Genomic DNA, 22,629 nt, shown 5'->3' with positions numbered 1-22,629 from the left:
ACAGTACAATACATATGGACTTTGACAGTAATTTTCTATTAGTACAGTATCTTAGTTCTGCAACATTATCGCTATTGCACCAAATGAATTAGATAACTGTAGGGAACTTGAATATTAATTACCTGTTCAACAGAAGTGTAGAATTACTATAAAATAATAGCAGCATATTTAATTTTGAAATGTAATCAGATTGTCAACAGTAATGGTTTCTGCCCTAAATTTGTTCAGAGGTGTGAAATTCTGCTCTCAGTTATACCATCCCATTCTAGTGATTTTAATTAGGTTGTGTGCATGGGACTGGGGTAGAATGTAGCATGGTATTTATCACATTAAAATTCTCCAAGACTTTGTGTATACTAAGATTTTTTAAAATTAATTTTATTTAAAGGATTGAAGCACAAATGACTAAGCATTGTGTAGTTTCACCTGTGCAATAATGGAATAGGAAACAGGCCAAGAAATTAAGTTAAATATATAATTCTGCAAGCCTTCCAGGAAATATACAGCTTTCTGTATTAGAATATATTTACGGACAGGCAAAGTAAGTTAGAAATTTTAATTGTCACTTTTTCTTCATTTTTATGTGAAAATCTCATTCTTACTAGTTTAGGCTCCTGTCTACAATGACAGGTTTTTCACTTAATGTCTAGAAAGTTTCATAAAATAGTATTGTGCTTGTGTATCACCACAAGTATCACTGAAATAGCTGCATATTGGAGGAGGGAGAATAAAATTAGTACCTTGAAACTAACTGACTAGTTTTGGAACAAAGAAAGCATGCAAACTTTTTTTATTAATTTCATAAATTTATTAAGCATTTTTTTTCCCTTCTGTCTTTTCCTTTCTTTTCCTGTAAAAAACTGGGAAAGTTTCAAATTTCTAAAAAAGTTAGATAAATTTTTTGGAGGAAGTAGCTATTAAAAACAATAGCCCAGGGGCAGCAGCTGTCTCAAATAAGTCCTAAATTATTGATTTCCAAGAGACTGAGAGGTTATGTCAGGAGAAGAATCACTGGACACATGCCCTCTTTTTGGAAGCATCTGACACTTGTCAGCTATTGGAGAAAAGTCTCAAAGATCTTAGTCTCACCAATTATACCTGTTATTATCGTTTACTTTGCAAAAAATGGTGAAATAAAAGGGTTTTCTCTTTCCAATTGATTCCTCCCCTTCCCAATTGCTTCCCCCATAGCTTAAAAAAGAGGATAAAACTGAGTTTTCCAACTATTTGGAACTGAAAATTTGTGAACTGAAGAAAACTACTAAAATTTCTGTTCGCACGCATGAAATATAGTTTAAATTTTTTTCCAAAAAAATGTTTTCACAAACCTCCATTTTCAAAAAGAATTCACTGACCTCTCATTTGATACAAAACATGTTTAAAGACACAAAAAAATGCTTTATTTCTGGAAAAAAAAACCACAAACATTTTACTTTTCATCTCTAGATTTGAACGTGCTTAAGTGAAAGAAAGTTCAACTGTCTCTTGATTTGCAACAAACCCAGAATATACACAGGCTTGATACGTAGGTTTGGGGAATACGGATACTACAGTGAAAATAAAACTGGTGTAGATTTTTTGAATTTGAAATTAAATTAAGAACAACTAACATGAACTCTTTAGATTTAGGCTGGTGTAACTGGGGGCAGAGTTTGATTCTATATTATTCTTGTTCTGTGGAGCTGTTGGTTTTATTACAAACAGAGATAATGAGATTTGCAGGACTAGCAATGTTTAAGGATAAATTAAAATTTAAGTACTGTATATTTCTGATGTATCATATCAATGAAAAATTCTTGCAAAGTAATAAATAATAAGTGAAGGTTCAGCTAAGAAAATCAGAGATCCTAAACAGTGCAAATATAGATAAGAAAAATATAATTTAATACAAATAAAGAAAATTAGGACCAAATACACATTCAGATTCATTGAAATAAAGATTTTGCTGATTAAGCATAAGTAGCCTGATTGTATGAGTTTGGCTATTTTGTTAGAGAAGAGTAGAATCTGACAAAGCAGTAGTAATAAATAATTGTGAACGTTCTTTTGAATCCCACAGGAAAGGCAAATGTCAAGTTTTAGAGATAAATACATTTTTAAGTATAAGAATAATAATTTTGTTTCTCAAAAATTCAGGCATATCCCAGAGACACTTGTAAAAGTAAGACTTTTATATAAAAATAGAATATTGGATTTGCACAAAAAGATATTGAGAATTTAAGACAGACTCTGGGAAATTCATATATAATAACTGAAATTCCAGTGTAGAAACATATAGAACATGAGTATTGTGATGCTTCCCTGTTGTACCAACAAATTGGAAGCTTCTCAGTGAAAACGGATTTTTGTTGTTGCAGATTTCTTAGCTTATTTTCGTTTGTTTAAAATATTTCCTCGTCTTTCAAAATAATTCTAAAATCAAAAACCTAGTTGCTTGCACACATATCTGCAAGTCTTTCTATACATGTATAACACTGTTTTGAATTTTCATTATATGATGTATGGAAAGAGATGCCAAAGGTCTCAAATCCTATGTGATACTTAGGAAAAAAATGACCCCGTTAGTATAATACCATTTGCTTACAAGATGTACAATTACACCATAACTGAAACTGGTTTTGCATATTCAAATCATGGAATGGTGTAAACCCACACACAAATATAATGTACATGTGCAATACATCATTACAAATTAATTTAATTTGTTTCAAAACCTGATTATTTCCTAAATTATTAACTTTATTAATCTATGTTCTGAACTCACTAACCCAGAAGTGTGGTTTCAATAAAAGAAACACTGCCCAGAAAATGAAATAGCACTGTGACACATATGCTCTAAGTCAAAGAACTATCTGGAAAGCATGGTTATAATAAAATACTTTTGTGACACAACAGTGCAAAGGAGCATTAAAAAATTCTGATTTCATAATGATCTGCCCTCTGTAATTCAAAACAAATGTGTTTTTGTAGTTATCTGAAGCAGTATTCTTCTAGTTATAAATGTCTCAGTTTGGTTGAGAGCTTGTACTACATGCCAAGCAAGTCCACAGTGACTTTACTCGTACTTTAACTAAATTCCTAAAAAAATACAAGTTTTTGACAAAAAAACCCAAACCCAAACATGTACAGCACTGCTAACAAAAATTAGTCTATCATCACATCACAGTTATCCTTTCTGGGGAGAGATGTGGAACAGACCCACTTGCTTCTTCTATAACATGGCTTTTCTCCCATCCTCTTCGAATTCTCCTCAGCCTCCTACGTACACATGGCAAAAGCAAAATGATCTTACCTAGAATTACAATGGAAGGCAGAACAAGTGCAAGAACAAAATTTGGTGGTGTATAAAATCTGTAATACTCTTCTTCAAAAGCTCTTTTCCATCCATAAATCAGTACATGGAAAGTACTTATGAGCAGAGCAACATATCCAAGCGTAGACTTTGAAAAAAGAGATAACAAGGAAAAAAGGAAATATAATTGTACTTGGTGCTTCATCCAACAGCTCTAACCCATTATTTTAACATTTGTCACGTTAAAATCTCTTACCTATACACTATTTTAAATTAACAATACGTGATTTTAAGTTCATGTTCTGAAAACTACGGACTGAACTGAACACTGATTTACAACATATCTCTGCTAACATCTAATAGGCCTTAGGTGAAGCTGAAATGAAGATGATGTTTTGCCCAAATTCTAAGTAATGGAAGTTAACTTCAGGGCATGTATGCGAATAGGAACAATCCCAGTTAAGTTACACAAACATCAGTTGTGATTGGAAATTAAGTTCCCTGTTTCTTAACTATGCAGGTAGATCAGTTCCAAAATACATGGTTATGGAACAATGCAATTCTGCTGGAAGAGATCTGGGCCTAACACTCCAAATTTTTATCACTCTGAGAGGTGCAGTTTGCTTCTTCCTCACAATGGCCTATATCCACTTGTCTGAAGTTAGCACAAACCATCCCTTACCTTTCTCCATCAGCTGTTGCCTGCTGGTTAATGGGAATATCTGGACTGCAAGACTTGGCCATAATGGCACAAGGCAATGATGCAGTTTACCATGAACAGGTAGTGTCAGATGAAACGTGGAGTAGAAGGTTCCCACAGCACCCTGCAGAAGACCTGTTACCACATAATCTAGAGCATGGCACAGAAGGTAGTGCTAATAGGGGTCATTCACTGTTTCTCTGATTCTGCCTGTTTAAGCACCCTGTAGTTGTATTGCTCTGCAGACTTGAGTTAAATGTATTAAACTTGACTTTCTCAAACCATGGCAAAAAAAAGAGACTACTATGCCTTGTATTCTGGTGATGATGAATTGAAGAAAAACTCTTTTTGGCCAAAACTGATGTAACGACTAACTTGGTTAGGAAACATTTATTGAAAATTATCAAAAGAGAGAATGAATATTAAGAAAGGTAACTGGCTACCAAGGTTTGGTTTAGCTCCAGTAAACAGAGAGGCAAAGACAAAAGCAGCCTAAGGGTCTATAATAGTTAGTGAAAGAATTAATTCTTTCTACTTCAAGATTAATCAGTTTCTAGGGAAAGGAGAATGTCAGAGCTAATACCATTTGCAAGGATTCACACAGATAATGGTATAAAAATACTTTTGTTAATTTCTAGAGAATGGTCCATGTTTTTTAACCTGCCAATATTTATGCATTTTTTTGCCATGCATTAAAGCCATGTTGGTACATATTAGATATGCTGCACCCTTTTTTAAAAAAGAACAATTTGCTCCCAAAATATTCCATAAGAAACAGAACGATCAGCCAACCACTTGTGGATATGAAAATGCATATGCAGTATCTGAACAGAAGCTCTAGTAAAAAATTTGGGGAGCAAACAGTACTATCAAACCTGATGTTTGAATATGATATTGCAGATTTTTGCTGGTATGACTATCCTGAATTCATTGCTGTTATACCACTGCCAGCAGGGAAAAGGGCACAAGTGAATCATATCCCTCATTTCTTCATCAGGCTTACTGATGAAAAGTATAACAATTCTTGAAAAGGAAACAGGAAGGAAATGTTATACAGACTCTTCCCAATTTAAAAAAAAAATGCTTATTTGGAAGTCCATCTGCAAACTACAGACTTGAGACCTCTATATATGTCTTTCTATCTAACAGTCAAAACGGAAGCTAAGTAGTACATCAGTACATTTACCAGTACCTTTTGAACCAACAGCACAAGGACAAGAAAAAAATAAAATGCACCTCTACTGAGTTTTTTTTTTTGCCCTGTAGGAAGCTGCCATATGCTTCTTTGAAGTGTTGGTAGGGCATGTGCTAGTATGTACTGGACCATTTCAACCACTCATCTAAAAACCTGAAAACAAAGACACTCATAGGAGCTTCTGTCAGCTACTGATGGTATTTTCTTCTACCAGGCCCGTAACTGCTGTATTTCTGTGCTGTACTTTTGACTGTAATAACACAGCTTAGCTAGAAAGAGGATGTCCTCCACACAGACAGCATTCTGCAGTCTTTGGTTTATTTAATCAGGGCAGATCTGCACTAGAAAGTTACAATATAAGCATTTATCCCAGCTTTCAGCTACTGCCATTGACTTTTCCAGAAGCACAAGAAAGACTTGCTGCCTTTGTTACTTAAGTAAATCCCCACTGCAGGAGGCTGTGCTTGTTATAAAGACTTGATTTTTCTGTATCTGCACATGTTCAAAGACTACAGCAATGGCTGTACAGTAGTAAAATAAGGAAACTCAGAACTCACTGAAGCAAGCTTGGACAAAAAGTCATCAGCTAGTGCAGCAGAAGGCACCGCTGGGCAGCTGAACTGTGAAAATAAAATCAGTTGGTAGCACTGGATCAAACTACAGATCTCGGCCAGCAGTAGCATCAGAAAGCCATATTCCAAAGCTGGCCACACCTGTGGGTTCTAACAAGAAAGATGTTTCAGTTATTGAGAAATAAACAGTGATTTTGTTGTGGGAGTTATTAATTGCTAGAAAGCAATCTGTTTAATACTGGAAAGGTGAGAGCTGCTGTCATTCAGGTACAGAAAGGCTGTTTTCTTCTCCGCAAGTCTATGATTGGACAATGTGGAGAAAGGAATACAGGGATTAAAGACAATGGATTTCCTGAAATGCCATTGTGCTTCAGATAGAATATACATATTGCATTTCTGTCATCCTTTCTTGGTTTCTTAAGACACAAAAAGAAAGGGATGAATATGTCTGTGAGAGCTGGAAGATCAGTTACACTAATGTTACCAGAGGGAGGCCAGGAGAGGCACAGGATGCTAACTTCTTTACTAGCAGAGGGCTTTTAAAAGCAGCAAGAAGGGATGCTATTCCTTCACTGGTAAATTCACATTTCTGAGTGACAGTGAGTAGCAGTATCAGTTGTAAGTCTTGGGAACCCTCTAGGAAGGCTGCTGGGAAAAGAGGAAGAACATCTTTGGTTGCTTTGCTTCCCTCTCTGCCATAATACTGTGTCTCCTAGAAACTGAGTAATAGATTAGCACATTCCTGATGGATTCACTAATCTTTTAGCTTTTCTCTAAGTCTTCCCTGTTTTGTTTCTTTTCCTTCCCAAAGTCAGTTTTTAGCCAATGTGGGAGATTCCCAGCCAAGGCCACTGATAAACTGGACAAACTGGCATTGTTTGGGGTAAAAAAAAGAGTGTTAGCAAAGTGGAAAAGATGCAGGAGAAAAACCCCATGAATGTTACCAGGAAGCTGTGCATATATAGAGACACAAATCTGCTGTGGGACAAATCTGCTTCAGGAATTTCTACCTGCACAATGGTTGAGTAGTTCCAAGCAATTTATATATACAAAAGGTATTTTCCAAAGCCTATGTTTATGCAAAGTATACTTCAGATTCTCCCAGTAACAGGATATTGCTAAACTTATAAACCGGCTGTAGCAATTCTGACTGGAATCTTACCCATAACCTTGCTAAATACTCAGGCCTCATTCTTCTTTCCTCTGGGGGAAAAGTATCATATTCTTGTGGGAGAACCAAGGCAGGGCAGCTCTTCCTCAGTGTGTGTGCACAAGAGAAGTTTTAGTAATACTGTCTCCAAAAAACTTTAGGATTGTGCTAGCAGACAAGGAATGTTTAGAAAAAGATCAGGTTCCTGCTATGCAAATGGCAGATATGTACTGATTTTTGCTAGGAAAGATAAAGCTCAGCTTTCAAAGTCAGTCTGCTCTGTCCATTGACACTTTGAAGTGCTTTGGACTTGAATTCTTACACTGGAAAACAAAAACAGTAGTAATTTATGCTTACATTATGTATTTACAGTTTAACTTTCTCCAGAAGACTGAAGGACCCGGTGCAGCACTGCTTGCACACAATATTCTCCATTTCCATGTATTTCATGTGAACACTCAAGGGCTGGTTTCAATAAATGCCCTTTTCTGTTTGCAGTGTTTAGGCTAGTTGGTTTAGGCTAGTTATTCTGCCTGCTCTGACAAAATATTAATTCTTTCTTATTTCTTGCCCATGTCTCTTTGTTCTTTATCCAAATAAGTTTAAAGGAGAACAAGAAGAGTACTGAAGTGGCATTTAAGAAAACTGATGCATTGGTTTATCAGCCCCAGTTTCCTCCCGGCTTCTTTCTTCAGGAAGCTCCAACTCTGGGTCATATTAACATGCCTGCAAAGTTACATGCTAAGTTTTGATCATCTAGGATCTCCTACTGAGCAAACTCTAAGTCAGTGTCTGGTTCTGTGGCTCCTCCATCTGGATGTTATGAGTGTTTCTCTCTGAATCATGATGCAGTAATCAGATATATATTTTGTACAGTGGTCAGCTCTGTACTACAGCAACTCCAAGTTTTCTGCTGGTCTCTTAGCTCCTGGTAGGGCTGACACAATGACTTCCTTCTGCATTCAACCTTCTCACATATCTCACTTTGTTCATATTCATACTCTGAGGGAATAAGCGGACCCTGCACTGCTTCTCCTCTCAAAGTCCTTTTCCCTTGATCAAGCAGGCTGGAATTTTTGGGACTCTTGACACCTGTGTTGTGAAACCAGGCTAGGTAAGATGGAGGCATCTCCAGAATAATTGGGGATAGCAAAGACAGCAATGATTTCTGGGCAAAAACATTCAGAACTGGGGTTTCTTTACAGTATTAGAAAGACTGTGGTAGAGGTCTGTTTGAACCACAGTAGGTAGGGGAGGTGCTGCTGAGGGCTTCTACTACTGGAACAAGGCTAGAAAATAGTCTATACTGTATATGTTAATGATTTGTTAATTCTAAACTCGGACTGAGTATATTCTAGTGTTAAAACTCCTTAGGGGAGGCCAGACCCGTATTTTGATTAAACTGTATTTACTAAGATGAGCAAGCAATGGTATGTTGTTCTCAGTGGGAAGTCCTGAGGTGAGAAACTGACTGTGTGCTGCCTGACTGATTCGTCATCTGTCAGATGCAAAACAAGTTCAGCAATCATTGTGGCAAATTATTTGAGATTCAGGACTAAAACTAGAGACATACTGCTTTTCACAGTTAAAAAAAGCAGCACTGAGAAGATAGGCTAATAGTTCCACTGTTTGTCCCCCTAAGTTAGAGAAGATTGAGAAAATTAAGTTCAAATTCACTTCATCACATTGCAATTCAGCAGAAGAAAAATATAAAAGACAGTAAATATTACGATGCTTTATCTGTTCTACTTGCACACTGGGTACAACGAAGCTTGTGCAAGAATGCAGACTCCTCTTACTTTATTGAGGGACCGCTGAAAGTCTGGTTTCTGATTGAAAAAGCAAGAGGACTTCCTTGAAGGACAAGTAAGTAAATTAAGAACAACTTACTGAGAAGTAATTAATGACAAAGTAAAACACCTTTAATAATAATTAAAGGAAATTTTTAGTAGTTCAATATTTTTTGTGATTAAAAATTGCAAATGATCATAATTACCAACACCAGTTCTCTTCAGCATGTAATGCAGTATCAACTGTAACTTACCTCCAGAGAAAACAATTTGCTCCCAATCAACTTCCTCAAAATACCAACAGATGCTTCATTAAAGTTCATAATTATTTAAATTTGGAACAATTTAAACTTTATTTACAGTGGAAATAACTGCAGTAAATACGACAATAAAACATGCCCTTGTAGACACATCATTATGTGATTATTGTGTGGGTTTTGACTCAGTCACACAAGTCTGAAATCTAGGAATTTGAGTGAGAAAAAATAAGACACAAATGCTAGGTTTACAGCTGGAAGTCATTATTGGATAAAGGCATCACCTGATTCACAAGTGGATATACATTTTTCCCTTTTGCACTAACATTTTACATCACCCAACAGCAGTACCATTGCCCCCACGCAGAGAACTCTAGACGGCAGGGATGATGTAACAATACAAAATGGGTATTTACTCCCTTTGATGGCTCAAAATCACGAGCGAGAATAAACAGGTCTGTTGTGGGAACTCTAATTTGAAAAAAATTTCAGCAAACTTTTTGTAGGCCTTCCTGGATTGTTCCACCAACAGAAACCCTAGGGGAAGGGATGACCTCTGACAACTACAGCCAAAGAAGTGCTCCCCATCACTCTCTTCAAAACATTTTTAAATTATAAAGTGAAACTCAGCCCTGAACAATAAAGTCAGTGACTGTGTTCTGAAGGTAAAACTTTGTAAACAGTGACAGGACTAAGAATTAGGCAGTATTATTACAGTGACTATGTTGAAAAAACGTTAATCAGAAAAGACTGCGTTAAGATTACAGTACTGAATCCAAAGTCAGAGAAAAAAAAAACATAACAAAACCCAAAACTGCATGTACATGCTTAGAAAATCTATCACAAGACCAAACCCTACAAAATTCCTTATCACTGACTGCTGCCTAAGAGTAATGGCAACTTTGTTTGAAAGCAAACATTAAGCTGTTTATTAAAGCCTGTATTTCTCAGAATTTCATGCTGGTTATGTCTTCCTGTAGTAGATATTTATCTGAGGAAGGAGGGCAGCAGAAGGCATGCCAGGACCTGGAAAAGCCTCTGCTTTTAATAAACAAAGCTTCATATTTTACTAATGGGTATTTTCAGCTAATGGGACTAGTGCAGTTGAGAGCTGTATTAATTCCCACCCCGTGGAGGGGAAGCAAAACTGAATGAATGACACCGTGGCTGTCACAGGGCTGTGCAATAAAAATCCTGCAGGACAAATTAAATCTTCAATTTTAACAGTGTGTGTATCTACATATATTAGTATCTCATCAGTATCATTGCCTTTACCGAGTTTGTCCAAATTTATCTGATTTGAATTTAGCAAGAAATTCTAACAATGGAAAAGGAATAGATTAGTGCTCATTTGGTCTTCGCTATGGTGGTTATTTAAGACCAAGAAGTGTAAAATGCAAATTCCTATTCTAACATTCATTATATGCTTAATGTGCCTTCGTGGTAATACGTCTACTGAATAAGGATATATTGTTTTTATTAACTTGACAGAGAGAGGGGGAAGAAAGCTGTCATCATGTTGCAAAGTGCTTTCGTTCATCATCATCAAGGAATTCTTATTAACCACAAAACCCCCTTATTTAAAAAGTAACACACCTGAATAAAACTGAACTCCCTCCAGTTTAAGGCACTGTTTACTGAAGGGATGGAAGTTACTGCCAGCAAAGAAAGCAATCCAAGACTCATTATTCCAAAGGAGATGTACATTTCAATTCGCCACACTTCTTCCTCATTCCAAGAATTTTCAACGTTTGCATGAACCTGATGAAAGAGCAGAAAGGAACCACTTTATTCTACAGATTAGTAAAAATATCAACAAGTTATTTTGCTAAGTAGAAGTCTGCAGTCACAGGACAACTATAATATGGGGTCAAATATTTCAGAGGTTTCCTCATGTCTTGGAGAAAAACAACTGTTTCCTTACTGCTGGTATTGGCTCTTGTTAGATTAAAAATATGTTAAACATGGAAACTTAGATGTGTTGTTAAAAGAAAATGTAACATTATATACTATTTATAACAATTATGTTATAAAAACAGCTGAACTGTGTATTTCTATATACTTCAGAAAAGTAGCTGTGTTCTTCAGTCCCTAGAAACTTAAATTCTGTAACATAAACTGGGTAAACCTGCAATTTGTTTTTAGTTTGTTACATTTAGAAACAGTTTAGCATAATTTCCTGGTTTTGCTTCAGCTCCCTATGCTGGGTCCAAGTTATTCTGCTTCTTTCACTCTTGACATCTGATTCATCCAAGATTGTTCTTGGTGGAGAGCTTTACCAGAAAAAAGAAACAACTCAGGTCCTTAATAATTAAGAGGATTGGATATTCAACTATTCTTCCACTTTCAGGTGAACTACTGTGATATGGCATGTCTTGAAAGACGTTCACTATGAGTATTAGCAAGTGAATTTTACAATATTATTAAAACAAAGATAATGTCTTAGTAAAAGTTTCAGTGGGTCGTTTACTAATACTAAGTGTGAACAGTTAGAGTTTCTTGCTGACTTTTATAGTTTTGCTCTTCCTGACTTTCTTGTAAGTTCAGTTTTTCATACTAGCACTTTTAGAATTTGTGGACCCAATCCCCGTTAATTAGTTCCATTTGACTGATTTCCTTAGTTTGCTTTTCTTTCTGTTTGATCACATCTCTCTTGAAGATTTTATGTGCCGAATGTCAATGCTGCTTTTCTGGCAATGCTGCTTTTCTGCCACTTTAAAAGTGACAATAAGCTCCCTCAGACAGGAGCATCAGACCCTCTTCTAAAGGATGACAGATTTGTCGGAGATTGTTTCAGGGTGATGCATGACCAATTGCTCCTAGGAACTGTGAATCATTTTCTATTGCCTGTTAGAGATTATGTTCACAGAATTTTTAATGAATAAAGTGTTTTTACCATTGGTCCAAAATGTGACAAAGTAACAGCATTTTCATTTGGTAAACACAGATGTATCTGTAAGCATTATTACAGTATCTACTGTTCCTACCTTTTTCAGACTTGTAAACGCAGTTATGATATACATACTTCCCCCATATGTTAAGAATACATACCTCAGAAACTCAGAAGTTTTCTCCTGTTGCTCTTATCCTGTCTATGCAACATTCTCCTTGTGTATATTACTATCAGGGATTTAAGTAGGACACATCCTTTATTCCCCTTACCACACCAACTTGACTGCAGCTTGACCCACGAGGTGAGCACAATGCACAGATGTTTCTCAGTCTCCCTTGTTACTTGCCACTAGCTATACACAAGATAACCCATAACATTTTCTGCTGAAAACAGTGGAACAGAATAAGAAAATATATATACTGTATTCAGGAGTCTTACACATATAGCCAAGGCATTTTTGCCTTACTGAACTAAAGATTCAAATTCAGGCTTACCTGTTGATATGCCATATTGAGGAACAAGTATCGCTCCGATCTCCTCATAGGTAAGCAGAGGCTGTATGCCACATGCACTGTTGCAAAGAAAAAACTGAGCAGTCCCAGCTGCTTTCGACACTGGAGCCAGTTGTCCAGCCAAGGTGGAAACCGCCTATACTTGGTACCATAGTAAAGCTGATAAGCAGCCGCAATAAGTCCGGATAAATACACTAGAGAAAGTAAAGTGATAGCCACAATTGGTAGAGTCTTGTTCACGATTTCAATGGGGATCTTGTAAAAGTCACTCTGCTGATTTCTCACGTATGGATGGATTACATCTCTGACGAAGGAGTAGATGAAGAAAAACGTTGCCAGGCTAATGGCAATCACTACAGGCCCCTTCCACAGCGTGAACAGTCGCAGAGGTAAGTTTTCAATCTCCCTTGAAGATGACAATGCCCCCAAATCAATAGGAATAAAACTGAGCTGACGGGCAAGCTCAATAACCTGATGGCGAGCCTGAACATTGTTACTGCATATATAGACCTGTTGGGAAAGTCAAGTGAATTGTGTGTAGTCAGAGAAAGAGAGTCATAGGTGAAAAAAAAACCCAACCACAAAAAAACCTTAAGGGCCTCCAGGACAAAACAGGACTACTGCTAAAACTGCACACTCTCATCGCAGTTTATATCATCAAGATGAGAATGAACCCATATACAAATCCAGCCAAAGTGAAAATATGCACCCTGATTTAGCAACAGAGTAGTCGAAACAAAATTGGCTTTTTCTTGGAGTTAATGATAAGCTGACTGTGGGATGCCCTAGTAATCTGCACAATGAACCCACCCCGCCACTGAAATGGCTATAGGACTGCATTGAACTTGAAACAATGGCTAAAAGCATTTCAGAAAATCGTAAGTCTCTCAGAAATACAGGTATCTTGAATGATGACCCTAAAACAGCTGTCCCATAGACAGAATGCAAAGCAGAGGACCATGTAATCTCTCCATGTATAACAACTTTAGCTTAATTTCACAATCCAGGTTTCCATAAAAATTGCATATTTAACAGAAAAGACAAAAACTAGCAGCCAAATAAGAACTCCTTCTAAAGACCAGTTTATTACATAGTGAAAGAAATGCACTGCTACAAAGTACTTTACAGTTCCTTTGGAGTTTACAGTGGGCTATAGTTTGCCCAACACTGCTGATCATCTGCATTAGAGCAAACATGATCAATTTTGACAGAAGTTAATTACTTGTAGTGCAGTGCTGTTCTGAAAGGGGATAAAAATAGTACAGTGAGGTTACTTTTAAAATTATGCTAATTCTATATCAACTGCATTCCATTTAAAATCTAACCTGAAGTGCCAGAAAACACAATTGTTTCCAGTAGTCACGTTACACCAGTCGTTTCTCATGCGTGTCTCAGAGTCCATAAAGCCATGAAGGACTGGGTTCTTACATAGGCTTAAATCCTTTGTATTGCTTCAGCAAGGCATGAAAAACATAAAGCTGCCTCTTCTATATGCAGGCAGGATGGATTTGGGGAACATACTTGGAAGGAATTTGAACATGATGTTCCTAAGCAGTCCTGGATCAAATAAATGATCACTTAGAAACATATGTGCTTCCTTCTGTGTCCTCTTTTTTATTATTTTTTTGGGGCATTCTAATAGCTAGATAATTTCTTTCATTCACTTTGCTGCTACACTGAATGCAAGCATTTTTAGGACAGCTGACTTCTGAGCCCTGGAATCAGGACCTCATGTTTCTGTGCATCTCTTTCATGTATTGATGTAAATCAATACTGAAAGTAATATATAGTGGGAAAGACTGCCTCTATCCTCGTATAGAGCATAAGGATAAAAGTTAACATATTTCCTACAGAAGACGTTAAGACCCAACACATCTCCTCTGTCTGTAGTCATCTAAAGGTCACCTGTCTAGTCTAAGCTGGTACCACATTTCCTCTGGGATCTTTAAAGATAAACAGGTCTTCCTGGGGACAGTTTGGACCACTCACTCTATGTGTCTTACAGTGGGATGAACTAGACTCTGAAAGTTTTATTGGCTGCTAAAACTTAAACTAAAGCCCCAACATCTTAGGTACGTTAAGTCAGGCAAGATGAATCCCATGAGTTCCGGCTTGCATTCAGTTCCTGTCATTTTCATCTTACAAACAAGTTAAATTAATACAAATATAACATTTACCTGTCTGCTGGCATCCTTTGGTCCTAACTGCAGTGACCAAGCTGAAACGACATTGAATCCTTTGACAACCAGGGAATCTGGGAAAAGTGATGCCAAATACTCTGCATTGGAGTCCGGATATTGGTCTACTCTTGTATTATTGCTGACATCAATCAGAATTTTACCAGTGAGTAAATGCTTGAGGTCCCACAAAGAGGCATAATGTTCTCTGTGTATGGCTACAAAAATAATGTTTGTTTTTGCTACTGCATCTTCATGGTGAGTGACATCAACCACATGGGGGAAGAACTCGGCAGCAAGTTTAGGGTTTCTGCTTCCTACGACCACATGGTACCCACATCTGATAAGCCTAATTGTCAATGATTTCGCAAAGTCTCCACTTCCAATGATGCCTATTGTGATCTTACTGGCATCCTTCATGCCATTGGCAACATTTGGTAGAAAAGTTTCATTGAGGTTCTTAGGACTTCCCATCATAGAGATTGATTCCATACTTCCAAGACAACAAACCTACAGTGATTTCTTTGTGGGGGAGGGGAAGAGAAAAATAAAGGAGAAAGCAATAGAAAGCAAAATGCTGCATCATACAATTTTATAAGACATCAGAATACTAACATCTCTGGGAGTAAAATATGTGGTTCTAAGATTAGTGTTATATTTTCTCCTTAATAAAGTATGTGCTAATCAATTTTGTCTTGCAACGTGCCACTAACACAAGGAGAAACACAAAATACTTCGAGCACTTCAGTAATACAGTTACAGAGTAAATGATATTTTTTCCATCTTCTATTCCCCATCTTCCACTGCCCCAGAATACTGGGCCACAAGACAACTTTGTGGTCCTCAAACTAATGGTCAATGGAATAATGAGAGGAAACATGTAAGGAAAACTGGGTAATTATGGAAAATATGAGAAGGTAGAGATAGCTGGCTGTGGCTGGCTTAAGGACAGTGAGTTCAAGGAAGCTGAATTCCATTAAAAGCTTGTGAAGGCTATTATCATGGTATCCTATATTTGCCAGGAAGGAAGGGATGCAAAAGCCTCAAAGCTGCAAATGTCATGACTGCCACCATGACACAGGCATCCGACATACTCACCTGTCAGCTGCGGAAATGGGCATCACACACAGATCCAGTGCAAAGACAAGAAGGGAAATTTGTCAAGGGCTACTCATGAGATCACTAATGACACTGCTAAGTCAGACCACTAGGTCTGGCCATGCATGTAAAAGGATTAACTGTGGGTGCAAGGGTGAAGGATTCCAGGACATGGGTCACAAATATGCCTAACAGAATTTTTCTCGCCAGACAGAGAAGACAAATCCTGGTGACAAACATATTGCACAGCATTCCACAAAAATCTAATGGCAGGAAAAGACAGATTTCATGCAATAATAAAAGGAAAGAAAGTTTTAGGACTCGAGTTCAGTGCAGTAAGGGAGACTTTGAAAAAGAACAGAGGCTAAGGCTCACAGAAAATTAAAAGAAATACTGCTATAGCTTTGGAGAGAACACAGAAGAGAGGTCACAGAACTGCAGTAAAGCTGTAACAGAGACAGACATAAAAAACAACAAAACAACCCCCAGGAGGGAAGTCTTCACATGAAACCAGTTATGGCATAAGTAGTTCTGCACTGCAGACAGGAATGAGTTCTGAAAATGAAGGAAGCGATGAGGAAAGGCAGGCTAAGGGGGAGCAAAGAGAAACCATGAAGTTGCTGTCTTTGGAGCAATCAACAACAGACTCCACAGAAAGGAGGAGCTGAATGAACCTCTTCCTGAGCCACCATCCAAGAGCTGATATGATAGTAACTAATCACCAGTGGGCGACTTCACCCAGCCATCAGCTAGGAATAGTTATGTGTGGTGAACAACCTCCCACAATTAAAAGTAGCTCCATTTTTCAGAAATGGGATGAAGCTACTAGAAGAACTGGCACTTTTCATTTCAGCTTTGACTAGAAGGGAAGAACTGGACTGAGACTCTAAAGATGGAAAGCAGTATGTGAATGTGACCAAAAAAACTCCAGTATTCTAAGTAAAGATTCTAACAGTGAATCTTTCTGGCAAAGGCAGACCATGTAGATTTTTATTCATGCACTGAAAAAATATTGAATTCTTTCTTACCACATGACCTGAAATGTATCTAACACATGACGAAAATACCAGTATTTCCTGTTCCTGGGTTCACATCCAGGAACATAACGAGAATAGCTGTATTTTGATCAGATAAGAGATATACATCAACTGGATATGGGATTACAGAGGCCCATTTCAGTTCATGCCACGTGACACAAAGGTGCTGCAAAACTTTGGGACAGAAAGGGAACTGCTGTGAGGAAATGAGCTATCAGCATCATTTAACCATACTGCAGCCTACTTTCAGTTTTTGTCCAAATGATCCTTAGGAGAGTGAGCATCAAGGATTTGGACATGATGAATTGCTCTGGCAAGCTGAATTTGGCCCACTGGCCAAAGTTTCTCGCTGCCTGTTCTAAGGAAAGTCGACTGTGAGGAACGGAATAAACCTAAGAAACTTCATAACAAAACCTCAGGGAATAGGCAGATATGACTCTTGGGCAAATAACCTAAGAGATGGAAGAGATCAGAGAGCTGCAAGTTACTGAAAGGGACTATATTAAATGCACAATAGCAATTCAGAGGAAAGCGAGCGTATAAGACTCTTTTAATTGCATCAGGGGAGCTTTAATAGCCTGAAGAATCACACAAAAACTTAAAAAATAAAGGGGTGTGCGTGAATGGCTAAGGAGTAGTACAAAGAGACAGTGTTATCCTGTTGGGATAAAATCAGAACAGCAATGGTACAGAAATGAGTTATAACTAGTGACAGCCATAGAGGGTAACAAGTAAAGGTTCCATAAATACAATAAAAGACACAAGGCAGGGTTTATAACTTAAGAGGAAAAGGAAAAAACATTATAGGTGACACAAAGTAGGATAAAGTGTCAAATGTCTTCTCTATTTCCGCCCTCAGCAGAAAGGTTAATTGTGAATAGATATTTAATGAAATTCCTTTTACAGGAAGACAGAAGGTGAGGTCAAAGTGGAAAAAGGTAAGTTAAGAGTAAAGGATAAAGTTAAGGATAAGATAAAGATTTTCAAGTCAGCAGACACTTATAAAACCCACCCTTGAGGCTTAAAATGCTGATCAAAGCAACATCTTGAGAACTCAGAGAGGGCAAGAGAGACAGACTAGCACATACCTCTAAAAGAGGGGAGGAGGAGGACTGAGGAAAGCAAAGACTTGTTAGTGTAACTTCAGCCTCTGGACGGATTTTACATCAAGTTATTGAGCAATCAATTTGTAAATAGTTAGACGGGAAGCAGATGATAAGAAGTAGCTAAGGTGGGTTGTTCAGGAACAAGACTGCAATAAAACCAACCCTCTTTTACAAAATATCTGGCTTCACAGATATGAAAAATAGTAAAATAGTAGAAGCAACATAAATGTGACATTTGCCCTTAGATATAGCTTATAGAGAACACGACAGAGCTATGTCAGCCAGACGGTGACACAGTCATGGAAAATTGCTCTTGGAAAAATAACTACTGGAGGGGAAAAACGAACAAACAGAAAGCCAGGCGGTCACTGAACGTGTGACTCGGGGGGAACTTACGGGGCGAGGGCCGAGGCGAGCGGCTGGCCGGGCGCCGGGTGCAGGCCGGTGCCCCCTAGGCAGGCGAGCGGGCGGCGGCGCGATGCCGGTGTCCACCCCAGCGGAGCTCGGCGGGGCCCAGGTCCTGGCCGGCATCTCCAGCTGCAACGACAACATCGCCCGTGACAAGGGCGGCGAACCCACCGCCCGGCCGGCCGCCTCCGTCCCCCCGGGCAGAGCCGGGGCCGCGCTGCCAGGCCCGGCCGCCGCGGGGCGGGGGCACCCCGGCTCCGCGCTGCCGGCAGGGACCGGGGCGGCGCTGGCAGCTGCCGGTGGCCCGGCCGCACCTAGCCCTGCCGCTTGACCCGGCTCCGGAGGGTGGCGAGCCGCGACACCGCCAGGCCCGCCAGAGCCTGTCCGGAGACAGGGGCAGCCGCGGAGGGAGCCCGCCGCCACGGCGAGGGACAGCGGGGAGCCCCCCGCGGTGTGACGGCGAGCACGGCTGGCTGAGGAGGCGCCCGGCGGGAATGGGCTCCCTCCCGCCCCGGCCCCGGCGCCGCTCACCTCCTCCCGCCCGCCGGGAGGACCAGCACCGCCGCCTCTCCTCCTCACACTACGGCCCCGCAGTGGCGGGCGGGCGGGAAGGCGGCGCCTTTCCCGCCGCTGCGACCCGCCCTCTGCGGCCGCTCCACCACAGCCAGCACGGCGGCCGGGCGGGCAGCGGCGCGGCCCCGCGGGGGGTGACAGGACCGGGGTCGGCCGCGGGTGGGGAAAGAGAGGGGCTCTCGGCCCCGGATCCTGGGCCCTGCGCTACGGTTACAAGCTTCTCGAGCGTGCTCAGTGCCCCCAGCGCCCCCAGACCCAGCGCCGGGTCCCGCCGACACAGCGCGAGGATGTCGTCGGTCCCCAGGCGAGCTGACGGCCCGGAGGGCGAAACCCACCTCTCCTCCTGGGCCCTGCCCGGCCTCGGCGGCTCCGGCCCGCGTTGGTTCGTCAGCCGTGACCTTCCCCTGGCGGCATTTCCTTTAGCTCCCCTGGAGAACGGTGCTGCCGGCCCGCAGCCAGTGCCGGCTGAGCAGGGCCGCAGGTGAGGAATCACAGTCATGGAACCATGGAATAGTCTGGGGTTTACGGGACCTTTAGAGGTCATCTAGCCCAACCCCTCCGCAGTGAGCAGGGACATCTTCAACTAGATCCGAGGGCTCAGAGCCCTGTCCAACCTGACCATGAATGTTTCCAGAGATGGGGCATTTACTACCTCTCTGGGCAACCTGTGCCAACCTGTGCCAGCCACGTCCAGGCGGGTTTTGATTGTCTCCAGGGAAGGAGACTCCACAACCAGCCCTGGGCAGCCTGTTCCAGAGCTGTGTCACCCTCACAGTAAAAAAAGTTTTTCTCATACTGAGGTGGAACTTCCTGTGTTCCAACTTGGGCCCATTGCCCCTTGTCCTGTCGTTGGGCACCACTGAAAAGAGTCCAGTCCCATTGTCCTGACACCCGCCCTTCAGATACTTATAAGCAATGATTCTATGATTCTATAATTCTATGAAGCATTGGTAAAATCCCCCCTCAGTCTTCTCTTCTCCAGGCCGAACAAACCCAAGTCTTTCCTCATAAGGGAGATGGTCCAGTCCCCTGATCATCTTGGTAGCTCTCTGCTGGACTTGCTCAAGCAGTTCCGCGTCCTTCATAAACTGGGGAGCCCAGAACAGGACGCAGTACTCCAGATGTGGCCTTTTGTATGGTGGAGTAGAGGGGGGGGATAACCTCCCTCGACCTGCTGGCCACACTCCTTTTAATGCAGCCCAGGATACCATAGGCCTTCTTGGCCACAGGGGCACATTGTTGGCTCATGCTCAGCTTGTTGTCCACCAGCACTGGTGTCCAGGTCTCGTTGGATGGCAGCACAGCCTTCTGGTGTATCAGCCACTCCTCACAGCTTGGTATCATCAGAGAACTTGCTGAGGTTACACTCTATCCCATCATCCAGGTCATTGATGAATATGTTGAACAGGACTGGACCCAGCACAGACCCCTGGGGAACACCGTTATTTACAGGCCTCCAACCAGACTCTGCCCTGTTGATCATGACTCTCTGAGTTCTGTTGTTGAGCCAGTTCTCAATCCACCTCACTGTCCACTCATCCAACCCACACTTCCATAGCTTGTCTATGAGGATGTTATGGGAGACAGTGTCAAATGCCTTGATGAAGTCAAGGTAGGCAATATCCACTGCTCTCCATTCGTTGATCCAGCCAGTCACACCATCATAGAAGGCTATCAGGCTATCATGGTCTAGCATGATCGCCCCTTGGTGAATCCATGTTGACTACTTCTGATAACCTTCTTTCCTCTACATGCCTGGAGATGACCTCCAGGATGAACTGCTCCATCACCTTTCCAGGGGAAAGATATAATTTTTATAAACCATATAATCAATTCAAACATTTGTTTCAATGTATAATCATGAATAACCATGCTGTAGAATTTGAAAAGAGGGCAAAGAAACATTTGCATTGTAGTTCAGGAGCCATTTTCTTCCCAATTACTAAATAAGTAATTTTTCCTGACATTGAAAACATGTATTTTTAATGTATTTTTTTAATTTGGTAAACAGGTGCACAGAAAACTTACTGCCTCATTTTCCATACCGCATTTCAGCTCTCAGATGGTGAGGACTGGATTGATACTCCATGGAAGTCAATGGAAAGGTGAGTCTGTTGACAGATTACTGAGAAACACCCTTTACATGGTGAGAACTAGAGTTTCAGCCCTTCAGTTTCTTGTTCTAATATTCTCCTTTTCTTTGCTATTGATTCAAAAGTTGTCATCCTAGGCTTGTTTTTCTGTAGCTGGTACAACTGCAGTAGTACAAGTTAAAAAATTTTAGTCCAACCAACAAATGTATCAAAAGAAAAAAAGCAGAATATTCTTTTCTGGATTACTGGTGGCTGATTCTCCTTATATGCTACTTTATGTGACTCTTGTAGCCATAAAAATATTTACATTAAAATAGGCATATTTAGTCATGAGACTAACTTGTGCGCCTCAAAGTGATAGTACATCACACATAATGAGAATAGCCACAATCCTATAATTCTTAATTTATTTGAATGATAGCCTTAATAGAAATCTGTAAATTTTTTTGATTGTTTTCCTATGGGATTTTTTTATATTATTACTGCAGCATAAAGTCTTTAACAGAAGACTTAGACCTTTAGGAGATGATGCATTAGAAGATCTGTGTTGATTTTTTAACAAGGAGAGGGCTTTTTTCTTATGCAGATAGTATGGTCAATGATCCCTGAGTTCTTTTAACTGCTTCTTCTGCAGCTGTTTGGCCTATGATTGCTCACTAGCTACATTTTCCGCGTGAAAGAATCAAAGGTTCTGTCTTCCAGCCTGTGCTATGTAGGGCGTGCCAGCCCTGACCCTGGTCCTTCATGCCTAACACACCCGGGTTCCCATGGATGTCATTCAGTGTCATTTCTCACCTATGTTGTTCGTTCCTTCTCCAGTTGCTTCTCCTCTCACTATGTGCAAACCTACCTAGCTTTAGCCTTTGTGTACAGGGGTAGATGAGGAAACTTTTGAGTCATGGTCATTTATCAGCCTGTTGGACAGATACCACTCACTTGATAGCTAGTACATTTAAAAAGTAAAATCTGGGGAGTTTGGAGGATTTCACCTGATCCTATGTTTTTCTTGCACCTTTTTGAGGTTTTGCAGTTTGAATATCCTTGTTCGAAATCGGTACTAACCAACTACAGCCTCCCTTCAACTGCTGTGTAACTGATCCGTTCAAGCAGGCGAAACATAAAGAGGTCCCCTTTTTGCAGGGAGTTTTGCATGAGAGCAAGGGTATATACATAGCTTTTGTATATGTACACTTTCTGCAAAATTGGACCATGTCTCTTTAGTGAGATAATGAAATTGGATACAGTTCTCTCAAATTATATGCAAAGATTATATGGGGATCATAATTCTCAGATATCCTGCTAAAGGGCTGTTGTAAACAACCTGTTCAAAAAAAAGGAGGTTATTTTCTCTTAGCAGGTGTTTTTCTTTCTTTAGCAAAGTCCAGGGCAGCATTATTATTTCTTCCTTTAAGGGATGGAACATAACAAAGGATTTTCCAATTGGCAAATGGAAACAGATATTCTGGTTCTTCCTCTTGGCAAGGGGAAAGCAAAGCCCCAGGGATTTCCCCACGGAAAGAGAGTGAAAACAACACACAAAAATTTGCTTCCTATCAGGGTAACAAACCCAAATACAATCGTTTCTGGCATACTACCCTCAACACAGCTAATTTCGTAACTTAGCAGAAAAATACAGTATTTCCCAGCCAGGAACATTAGGCCAGCTAATTTTTTCTTATGGCAGCCTGCAATTAGTCTAAAAATAAAACTTACACCTCTTACCCATTCTTTATAAAGAAAAAATGGATCTGAGCGATTTAGAAAATTGAAACCTAT

The 22,629-nt window shown here is 40.1% G+C and overlaps 2 protein-coding genes across 2 annotated transcripts; one reads left to right on the top strand and one right to left on the bottom strand.

The window, feature by feature from the left end:
* Nucleotides 1–849: 849 nt before the first annotated feature.
* Nucleotides 850–18,801, bottom strand: STEAP2 (STEAP2 metalloreductase). Its single transcript, XM_075082788.1, has 6 exons — nt 18,719–18,801; nt 18,176–18,316; nt 14,539–15,060; nt 12,344–12,871; nt 10,553–10,717; nt 850–3,440 (listed from the first exon to the last, which is right to left on the bottom strand). The coding sequence occupies exons 3-6, from the start codon at nt 15,028–15,030 to the stop codon at nt 3,156–3,158; spliced, it is 1,470 nt and encodes a 489-aa protein (XP_074938889.1). The 5' UTR covers nt 15,031–15,060; nt 18,176–18,316; nt 18,719–18,801; the 3' UTR covers nt 850–3,155.
* Nucleotides 18,680–20,865, top strand: LOC142052542 (uncharacterized). The gene is made up of 2 exons (XM_075082789.1): nt 18,680–19,241; nt 20,772–20,865. The coding sequence occupies exons 1-2, from the start codon at nt 18,682–18,684 to the stop codon at nt 20,827–20,829; spliced, it is 618 nt and encodes a 205-aa protein (XP_074938890.1). The 5' UTR covers nt 18,680–18,681; the 3' UTR covers nt 20,830–20,865.
* Nucleotides 20,866–22,629: the final 1,764 nt, after the last annotated feature.

This window comes from Phalacrocorax aristotelis, chromosome 2 (assembly GCF_949628215.1).
Source record: "Phalacrocorax aristotelis chromosome 2, bGulAri2.1, whole genome shotgun sequence".
Lineage (NCBI taxonomy): Eukaryota > Metazoa > Chordata > Aves > Suliformes > Phalacrocoracidae > Phalacrocorax > Phalacrocorax aristotelis.
Note: the sequence above shows the minus strand (reverse complement) of the source record. Positions and strands in the feature narration are given on the sequence as shown.